The 10370-nt window shown below is 38.9% G+C and overlaps 2 protein-coding genes across 2 annotated transcripts; one reads left to right on the forward strand and one right to left on the reverse strand.

The window, feature by feature from the left end:
* Positions 1 to 832: 832 nt before the first annotated feature.
* On the reverse strand, positions 833 to 4037 carry LOC111597341. Its single transcript, XM_023311986.2, has 3 exons — positions 3977 to 4037; positions 966 to 3913; positions 833 to 889 (listed from the first exon to the last, which is right to left on the reverse strand). The coding sequence occupies exons 1-3, from the start codon at positions 4035 to 4037 to the stop codon at positions 833 to 835; spliced, it is 3066 nt and encodes a 1021-aa protein (XP_023167754.2).
* Positions 4038 to 6355: 2318 nt separating this feature from the next.
* Positions 6356 to 9333, forward strand: LOC111597342 (putative odorant receptor 69a). Its single transcript, XM_023311987.2, has 4 exons — positions 6356 to 6864; positions 7710 to 9021; positions 9071 to 9226; positions 9283 to 9333. The coding sequence occupies exons 2-4, from the start codon at positions 8032 to 8034 to the stop codon at positions 9331 to 9333; spliced, it is 1197 nt and encodes a 398-aa protein (XP_023167755.2). The 5' UTR covers positions 6356 to 6864; positions 7710 to 8031.
* Positions 9334 to 10370: the final 1037 nt, after the last annotated feature.

A 10370-nucleotide genomic window follows, 5' to 3' on the forward strand; every position in this document is an offset into this window, starting at 1 on the left:
AATTAAAATTTATTCTTAAGTAATTGGAAAAGGCTCAGCATTAAAATAGGTTCCAACAAGTTCATGAGTGATATTTTCTACTTGAATTAAATATCAGCTTAACTTTAAATTTCAAGACTTCCATTTAACCTTTCACACTCAAGAGCAAAACTAACGAACTATGCATAATTAAATATTTCCAATTTATTTGTTCTTTTAGGCGTTTCACAATTGATTTTGATTCGTTTTAATATTTCAAAAAGACAATAACTATTCAGTTGCCTCAAACATTTGGAGTGAACTGCACTTTAAAAGTAATTAATTGCAACAAATGTTGACTTAGATGCATTTAGAATTAATTGTTTTGCATGACACATAGATGTATGTAAATGTATAGTATAATATACCATGAGAATTGTATTCTAAAACGACTAAAGACTAATTAAACTGTGTAGAAACGTGTGGGTAAAGCCCAAACGAACTGAGAGAGTAAAATTCAGACATACAGAGGGAGAGAGAGGGAGAATGAAAATTATAAAGAAATCACATAAGCTCCCAAAAATACTTGTATAGAAGCAAGTAAAAACAAAAGCCGATAAAGATATAGAGAGAGACAGACTAATATTTGTATTGTTTACGTTTTTAATCAGAATAAGGAGTACTTGGGCTACCCAATGTACAAATGCTTGTTGATAAATAAATGAGCTCATTGTGTAGCTCTAATTTTAACAAATTTGACAAATTGATTTGAACGATTAAAACCAATATTTTTCCAGTTTTTAATATGTATTATTATTAATATATATTACTATATTATTAATTTTCAAAATAATGTATTTTAACAAATAATTATTTATGATTCTTTCTTAAATCTAGATATTTTCAAGTACAATTCAGGTGCTAAAGCAATCTGCAATATAAAGAAAAAAGGAAAAAATAAATAATTTATGCTACATTATACTCCATGATATAGTTTATATGCTTACTTGTTCCGGCGTTAAGTCTCCAAAGTATGGAACACGCAACTCTAATGGATATTGGATTGGCGGGTACCTAATTACTTCGAGAATCTTTAAAGCTTTACAAACAAACTCCAGACTTATAAATCGTGTTCCGTAATGAAAATTAATATCTGTTAATTTCCGACACTTTTTCAAAATCAGTAACAGACTTTGAGAAATTTCATTAAGGTCATGGTACGAACATATTTCAAGCACTTCTAGATTTCTCAATTTCGAAAAGTATTCGAAGCTTTCCTCTTCACTCAATCCACATTTGAGTCTTCGAAGAGAATTGATTTTAATAATTTGCTGAAGCTCCTCTGTTCCGACGTCATTGTCTGTAATATCCAGTTTATATAATATAGGCTTTGACCTTAACGACATCTCTCTGAAAAGAGCCGTTAGAGATCCGACTGCTGGTGATGCTATTTGAAGATAGCTTAACATTTTTAACTTTGCCAGGCACTTGATGTTTTCGTCAACAGACTGATTAAATTGAATATCAAGAGCTTGAAGCTCCGGTAATTGAACTAGTAGTTCCAAGCTCCTATTATCCATGAATGTGCAATGCAAACTTCGTAATGTTCGAATGCCTACAAGAGCTATAGAGTCGTTATAACCTATGGGCGTAGATTTAATATTCAAGAGATGAAATTTTCTTGGCCCTCTAGAAGCCAAATCTCTAATTAACTGCGACAATGCATCGCTCTCCAGCGACTTTATAGTAAGTTCTGCGAGTTGAATCATCTGAGCTAGACATTCAATATTTTGTCCAACAAATCCACATTCCAGTCTCCTTAATGACTTGACCCGTGCAACTTGGATAGTTTCTTCAGCAGTAAGTTCATTTTCTTCTATGACCAAAGATTGAAGATTCGATGAGTGTCGTAAGGATAGAGATTCGAGGAACTGCATAAGAGAGCCCTGCTTATGAGTTGTTATGACAAGTTCGTGAAGCTCTGTTAGCTGGGCCAAGATCTCAATGCTATTCGCATCTAAGAATCCGCATTTCAGTTTCCTCAGAGACAATATTTTTGAAATTGCCTTAGTTTCTTCAGGGCTGATCGTGGGCTTTGAAAACTGTTCACTAATACTGTTTCGCACTATAGATATTTCCTCAAGAGCTGACTGTTTTGTTGCAACAAGAGCCAGGAATAAGCTTTCGAATGATCCAAGCTTGTGCTCTCCTTGTATATGGAGCGCATTCAAATGAGGTAATTTAGCTAGCAGCGCATACTCCTGCGCGTCAAGGATTTCATTGTCGTAAGAAGTGTTTGAAATTGTAAGTTTTTTCAGATTTTTATTAAACGAAATCTCTCGATAATCTCGAATGACAGTTACTTCATTTGCACATCCCTGAAGAACACTCAAGACGCCTTCCGCAATCTCATGTAGATCGTGCAGCGATTTGATGCGCAAGTTTTCAAGATTTGGCAGCTCTGCTAAGAGCTTAATACTTCGGGGGTCGCAGAAACCGCATTCTAGATATCTTAATGATTTGATTCGAGAAATTTGGACTAACTCGTTATAGCATAGGGAATCAATGTCAATGCATATCTCCTGAAGAGCCGTTGATTGATTAGAAGCAAACGCTGTCAGCAGTGGGGTCAGGGAGTCCAGAGTATGTCGTCCACTTATTATTAAATTCGGTAAGTTGGGCAAATTGGTTAAGGGTACTAAATCTTCAGAGCAGATAGTTTCACTCATTTGTATTGTTAGCGCTCGCAGGTTTTTATCCATACTTATGACATCCGCATAATATATACTTAAATTACCATTAAATGAAATAAAAAGCTTTAATATATTTTCTGAGCTTTCCTTAAGCTGATGTCGAGAGTTTATCCCAAGTATTTCTAGCGTTTTTATCTTGGTGAGCAAATGTATGTTTTCTAAGTCAGCAAATCCACATTTTAAGTAAGTTAAACACTTTAGCTTCGCAATTTGAGTAACATCGTCGCAATTGAGGTGGTGTCCCTCAATGCATAATGTGCTAAGTTTTGAGTATTCCTGCAATGCAAACGCATGGAAGAGATTGGTCAAGGATCCGCCAGCGCAAGTTCTAATGCACAATTCTTCGATTTGAGCCAATTGGGTAGGCAATTCTATTGGTCTTGAATCATCGATTGAACAATCTACAACTTCTAATGATTTTATTTTTAAAAGCTCAATCAACTCCTCCTTATTAAGGGCTGTAATTTTGTCACTTGCAGCAAAATGCTTATCAAGATCACTTTCATTCTTATTGCTATTTTCAAAATTCGCAGATGACGTTGATCTTAATCGTTTCAGTTTCGGTGATTTTTGTAATGCTATTGTTTCAAAGAGTTTTTTTAAAGTTCCGATCTTGTGATTTGATACAAGTAATAAAGTAGAGAAATTTATTACATTAGGCAAAGCAGCCACGTCGGTAGCATCCACTTCTTTGTTAAAGTATAAGGTAAGATCTGCTAACTTTTGATCGAACCGTATTGAGTTAACAATTATAGAAAGCCCTTCAATTCCATTGGTTTCAAAATATTCTAATGACTGTATTTGTAGCATTTCCGTAATTTCTTCAATGTCAATGCATGCTCCACTAATCATCAATTTTCTAAGCGTCTTGGGTTCTTTTCTAGCTAGTGCTTTAATAAGTGTATTCAGGGAACCAATTTTGTGTTCTCCCCGAATTGACAACTCACACAATTCTGGTAATTCAGCTATTGCTATATATTCAGAGTCAGTAAAATCACTTTTTATAGTAAATTTTAATGTTTGCATCTGATTGCAATGAGGAAGAAACTCAGTTAAGTTTCCGTAAATATTATTGTTGATCTCTAAGTAGATCAATTTTGGATTTGATACGCAATACTCAGCCAACTCCGTGGCACTAACGGTTGCCTTTAAAACAAGATGCTCAACCTTAGGAAAATGTTGAACACAACTCAAATTAGATCCTGGGAATGAAATAAAAAAATACACTTGTTAAAACTTGACTTTAAATGTGCACAAAAACTTACCTTCCATAACAATATGTAATGACTTCAGTGTGGGTTTGCTTTGAAGACCTCGTATGAGCATTTTGAATATTCCATTGTCCTGATGCTCATTGTAATGTGCATTCGATACATATACTATACGGATTCTTTCTAGGGAGTTATTCGATTTTATTGCAGCGATTAACATATTCCAAAATCTGTTTTTATCATTTTGCGCTGATTTCTTCAGTCGCTCGTATTGCTTGTTAAAGTTAACAATGATTTCAGAGGATTTTGTTAAATAAGCTTGGTCAATTTCAAGGCTGCCATAAAAGCTTGGATTCCACAGCCAGAAAACATCGCGAAACCACTCACAGGCAAGCGCAAAACTAACGAGATCAGAGTATTTAGATATATGCAATCTGTTTGGATTTTTACATGTTTCACAATTTTTCTTAATCTGTTTTATTATTTCAAAAATACAATTTTTATTCAGTTGCATTAGATTTGATTCATACATTTTGAATTTTATTTCACAAGAAATTATCAGTTTAGTACCAGGAAATTGAAAATAAATTAAATTGGACTAATAATCCAATAACTTTATTGCACGACACATGTCACCTGTACATAATAGATATCAATATTGATAAGCTATATATATCTATATCAGCAAATGCATTTAACAGTTTGATTCACTTATATACGAAGCACACGGCATGTCAACTGACTCGCGATTAGCCGAAAACTAAATGGACAAACAGTAAAAAAACGTAAACGTAAATGAATGAAGCCCTCACAAGCTACACACAAGTTAAAATAGAGAGAGGAAAAGCGGCAGAGAGGGAGAGAGAGAGAGCGAGAGAGCCAGGCGGTGATTCAGATCATATGCGCTTACTAAGAATATTTGCACATAAGCAATTCAGAGCTAGAGGGAGAGAGGAATAGCAACAGATGAATAGAGGGACAGACACAGTGAGAGAGAAAGAGTAAGAGAGAGAGAGTTGAATAGTGTATTGTTTACGTTTAAGCTAAGCGCAAGAGAACATCTTTTTGTGTCGAGAGAACCAATAAATATTAAATAGATTCATGCTTTCTGTTAGCGAGCGTGGCAATCGACTTTTGGATGTATTCATTGTAAAATGATATGCTTGTCGTCCGCTATGTCTGGTATAAGAGAGTGTAGATTTGTAAAGAATAAAAAGTAACAAAATTCCGAAATACGCTGAAAGCTTAGCTGCGTAAGATTGCACAGCTTGCAGTCGTAAAAGTAAATAAATTCTTGCTTAAATAATGGAATAATTAATCTTAATTTACAAATTCTTTGCCGACGGCAGTAAACTCTATTTTTCACGCTATTTGTGCAGAATAGTTGGAAAGTTGAATGTAGAGGCAGCTGTGCTGCTCGCAAGCTGTAAACCCCGTTTAATTTTCATCGGCGATGCACATAAATTTGGCCGCTCGGGCTTTATTGGCGAGCGGGTGAAGGTGATATATGTGGGGGGAAAATGGATAGGGTCTCGAAAATCTTGTAAACAACACGAACAAAAGTTGCCGCTAGAAATTTAGTTTCGATTGAATTTATAGCTGCTGACCAAGGTCTGAAATGGGTCATACGCTTGCTGTCGGCGCAACCAAACCCAATCTAAGTGTTTTGGCAATTTATTTAAGCTGCGGCCAAAAACAAGCGCGTCATTTTCAGAAATTTCCTCTAAATTAGTAGCATGTGTCGGTCACGGATGTGAACGAGTGTTGCTCCAAGCCTAATTAGTTTAAAAGGCTGCCCTCCTCCAACGGATCGATAAATCCAACAGTTGGACGCACTTCTTTACAGTTGTCAGTGGCCAAGATGAATGCCACTGCCATTGGCTGCCAAGTATTCAAAGTGACTACCAGGCAAGTGGCATTTGGCTGGACTGCGTCCATAAATTCCACGCGGACACGCTGCCAGCCAAAACTATTACTCACACTCACGCCGCCACCTTCAATAGCCGTTGTGTCTGCCCGGCCGCCTTCACTTGGTTATAATTTAGATTGTCTATTTCGCGCAGCTGCCGCTCGACTTGAGTTTCAGCTGAGTCCTGGCAATTGACGTTGTGTACGTGCCGCACTCGAGATCTATCTATGGGGCAAGTCTATTTGGCCAGAACAACATTGTTGCCGTTGCCAAATGCTCGGCGTTCAGTTTGTCTTGGCCCTGCACGCGCCGAGCACAAATTGCTGCCCAAATGGCGTCCAAAGTAGCTAACAGCATCAGTTCGCTTTACATAATGCGAAAAATTGCAACTGCCCAATTGGATCAAGAAAAAATATAAGTATGTATATTAAAGCGCACGAGGCTCAGGTAGAGAAAGCAGGTCACAGAACGTCTGCACTCCATATTAAATAACTGTTTCGGCACTTGTTAGTTCAATTAGACTTTCGACATGACAGCAACAATTGTTTTCGATAGCTATCAATAGGAAAATGTCAAATGAATTTCCAGTGGAATTGTCGATCAAGCAGAACTCGTTAGAAGGAAGCAGCGGTTTGGTAAAATAGACGCTAACTCTGTCAATCAATAAAAACAATTTAAAAGCAATCAAAGTTTAATTACCACAACAAGCAAACGGCGAGAGGTGACGCGCAGCAAAAAAAAAACAACAGAAAACAATAAACACTAACGAATTCACAAGGATAAAGAAACACAATAACTGAAGCATAAAGCGAAAGGGCCAAGCCAAGGAATGCTCATAGACACAGACACTCCCGTCAGCCAACACACAGACTTACCATATGAGGCGCGACCGTACAAACCACATAAATATAAAAGCGACAATCAGAAAGTTGCGGTGGGACGTTGCAAAAAGAAAAAAGAAGAAACAACCGAAAGGAGGCAGCCATAAAAACAGGAATGGCCATAAACAAAGAAATAAACAAGGCATCAAGCGGTAAGTACGAAACATATACGAGTGCACGCCGAATCTGACTGTTTGCCACAAAGCTTCCGGCGGAAATGGAGTGTGCACACACACACCCATGCAGGGAACGAAATAGACGCACAATAATGCCAGCCAGCGCTGCTGGCAACAGCAGCGGGCTAAATATAAAAGACTGATAGCCGGCTTAAAGGCATCACATTATGAGGTTGACACAAATATAAAAGAAATAAACAAACGACTGTCTTCGTTATTTGCTTGTCAGAAGCTTCTTGATGTAGACAGTGCCTCAAAACGACAACGCACAAGCACATAAAAACATATTTACAGCCATAAATGCAGGCAAGCAAACACACCTGATCGCTTTAATAGAAGCAGTGCAAATGATGCCTTCAAGTTTCCCAATTCTGGTTTATCTTGGCTAAAGGCAGCAGCTGCCAAATGTATTTAAATAGTTGAATATTCGACAGTTGAACTAAGCTTATAAATTATATAAGTTTGCATTTTAAAGTGCCATTTGCAGAAGCCTCAATGCAGTTAGCTTAAAGTTCCGTTTGATTGTGTTTGGTACTTAATCCAGGCCAAGTGCAAGCTCATCCTCGGATTTCGCACCTCCATTTCATATCCTGCCGTGCTAGCCAAACTGATGGCGGCCAGTTACATTTCTATTATGGCAGATATCTGACTTTAGCCAGGGCAAAAGCAACAACGGTGATAAATCTGCACAGTGCTCTCACAACTTTTGCAATTTTTCAGAAGAGACGAAACTTGAACACTTACCGTTCGGCAAATAGAAATATTAAATATTTAAAAGTACTTTGGTTCGCCTTTTTTATTAATATTTAAAGTGCTTGCAGCCTTGACTAAAAGTTCATGCAAATGGGACAAGTTGCGAAAACCTAAATGGTTTTTTGTGAGAATTGATGAGCAGCGAAGGTACCACGGCTACTTGTGTCAGTCGTAAATCCAATCGATCAGATGCTTATTCCCAGGAGCTCATTAAATAGTGTCGTTTCTTTTTTTATTGCCCGGAACCTAAGCAAATTGCTCAATATCAAAGCCGAGAAAATTGTTTAATGAGTACTTTGATTACTCGCCAAATGCCGCAGTCCCACATCAGAAGCTATAAAAGCGGGCGCTAACTGGACAGCCTGGCAATAACCTTTAGATTCGTTCAACATGCAGCTGCAGGATTTCATGCACTATCCGAGCATTGGCTGTCGATTGGTTATGATGCGGCGCTATGAGTGGAATGGCAGCCAAATGCCTCGTGTTCATCAGACGTTGTTTCAGCGTCTGTGGTTTCAATTTGGCGCACTGAATCTAATCTATCAGAACGTGGGCATGGTCATCTATCTGTTCCTGGCCGAGGCACCGGACGAGCAGTTGGGCGCGTATGTGGCACAAATTTCAGAAACATGCAGCGTGATGGGCCTCACGTTGGTAGGTGCCTGCAATATGTGGATGCTGATGCACCATCGCAGCGATATAGAGTCCATACTATCCGAGCTGCAGCAGCTGTATCCCGCGCAGGATAATCATAGCCGAATCTATCGCATTGCCCATTACTATGAAAAGTCGACGCGCCTAATGAGATACACAGCCATCTTCTTCATCTCCGCCTACGCCTACTACAATGCACTGCCCGTGGTGGAGCTGCTGTATGAGCTGCTCTCCGAATCGCAGCATGTCAGATACAAATACCAGAGCAATACTTGGTATCCCTGGCTACTAATGTCCGATCCGCGCTCATCAGCAAGCTTTATGACAGCATATCTCTGCCAGGCCATCTCGTCGCTGGTGGGCGTCGCATTCATCATGGCGAGCCAGTTCTTGCTTTGCTTTTTCATTACGCAAATGCAGCTGCATTTCGATGCTCTGGCCAATGGCCTTCGCTACCTAGATGCTAGTCAGCCCGGTGCTAATGAACAACTGAAGACGTTGATTTCCTATCATAGTCGCTTGCTGTGCATTGCTAACAGAATCAATCAAATCTTCAACTTTACGTTCCTGATCAACTTTACAACATCGACCATTGCCATTTGCCTGATGGGCTTTGCCATGGTCATGATTAGTCTGGCCTCAACCTTTAAATACTCTGTCGGGCTGCTTTCATTCTTGGTATTTACACTTTTCATCTGCTACAATGGCACCGAGTTCACTTCTGCGGTAAGTTTTTGCTCTGAAAGCACAAGCATATTCAAAGATTTTCCTACAGAGCGACAAACTTTTGCCGGCTGCCTTTTACAACAATTGGTACGAAGGTGATTTGGTCTACAGGAAGATGCTGCTCTTCTTTATGATGCGCTCCTGTGAGTCGCAAGTGCTGCGCGCTTACAAATTTACGCCCGTTTCCATGGCTACCTATATGGCCGTAAGCTAATTTAATTATTTCTATAGATGAAACTCCTTTGTATACCTTCTTGACAGATCTTAAAGTTTTCGTATCAGCTGTTTACCTTTGTGCGTGCGATGATATAGGCAAGTGGATTGCCTTCACTATGCCTGGAGCATAAAATTATATATTTAATTAAAAGGAAAAGTAGTTTGATTACAGATGTATTTATAATCAAATTAAAGTTGATTACTCTCAATGCTAATGACACTGAAATTAAATCTGTAAATTTAAGCCTTAAGCCCTGCATCTATATCCATGAAAATCAATATTATATATGTATATTTGTTCTGCGAATTCCCAAATTTAGTAATCGAATTGATTTTTTTATTTTTAAAATTAAAATTGAATTGCGTTAAGGTATTTGCTTTAATGCGCTGAGTGGCTGCCAAGCAGCAAGCGAACTTATTAAAATTGGATCAGGTCCAAAGGTTGCTCGGGTGGCTTTCATTTAAGCAAGTGAGTTCCTTCAATTCCATTTGGAGCCGTTGTTGTCCCCAGTCCTAACATAGAATGCAAAACCGTAAAATTACGTTCTGCACAAAGGAGGAGAAAAGTAAAAATTGAGAATTATGTACGAGTCACCTGCCTGCCTGTTATTATGTCTATCTGACTGTCTGTCATGCAGTAGCCGTGTTGACTGTACAGGTTGTGCTGGCGTGTGATTATCGCGTCGTTATCCGGGATCAGTGGCTGGCCTCAGCGGCAGCCACTTGGCACCCCAACATTACCCGCCCGCAGCCCTCGTCCTGGGGCCTCCTCACTTTTCTTTTATATAATAACATTTTAATTCCCTTAATACACGCTACGCTGCCTGTAAAGCTAAACAAACTGAAAGCCGCAGCCCCATAGCCCTTGGCTGTTGACGTTGGACGTTGCCTGCTCTTAGGCGCACAAGCTGCTCGCACAGTTTTAGGCGTTTTTTGCTCCTTTCCCTTTTGTATTTATTTTTTTCCCTCTTTCGCCTGGCGTAAATCATTAATCATAAGCTGCGCATATTTATTGTATTTTGCTCTTGTTGACAGCTTTTAGTTGCGCCTGGGCATGACCACGGATAGCCCGGTGCTCGCCATTTTACGCCATGCACTCACAGCACTCGGTTAGAATTTATGGTTTTGCTCAA

The sequence above is a fragment of the Drosophila hydei genome, unplaced genomic scaffold (assembly GCF_003285905.1).
Source record: "Drosophila hydei strain 15085-1641.00,03,60 unplaced genomic scaffold, DhydRS2 tig00000001-arrow-pilon, whole genome shotgun sequence".
NCBI lineage: Eukaryota > Metazoa > Arthropoda > Insecta > Diptera > Drosophilidae > Drosophila > Drosophila hydei.

Excerpts from the sequence above, each read along its gene's own strand:
- LOC111597342 (XM_023311987.2), top strand. The coding sequence starts at position 8,032 with ATGCAGCTGCAGGATTTCATGCACTATCCGAGCATTGGCTGTCGATTG. Across the intron at positions 9,022-9,070 it reads GCACCGAGTTCACTTCTGCG|AGCGACAAACTTTTGCCGGC; the intron begins GTAAGTTTTTGC and ends ATTTTCCTACAG. Across the intron at positions 9,227-9,282 it reads CCATGGCTACCTATATGGCC|ATCTTAAAGTTTTCGTATCA; the intron begins GTAAGCTAATTT and ends CCTTCTTGACAG.
- LOC111597341 (XM_023311986.2), bottom strand. The coding sequence starts at position 4,037 with ATGCTCATACGAGGTCTTCAAAGCAAACCCACACTGAAGTCATTACAT. Across the intron at positions 3,914-3,976 it reads ATTACATATTGTTATGGAAG|GATCTAATTTGAGTTGTGTT; the intron begins GTAAGTTTTTGT and ends TTTCATTCCCAG. Across the intron at positions 890-965 it reads GAGACTTAACGCCGGAACAA|ATTGCTTTAGCACCTGAATT; the intron begins GTAAGCATATAA and ends TTTATATTGCAG.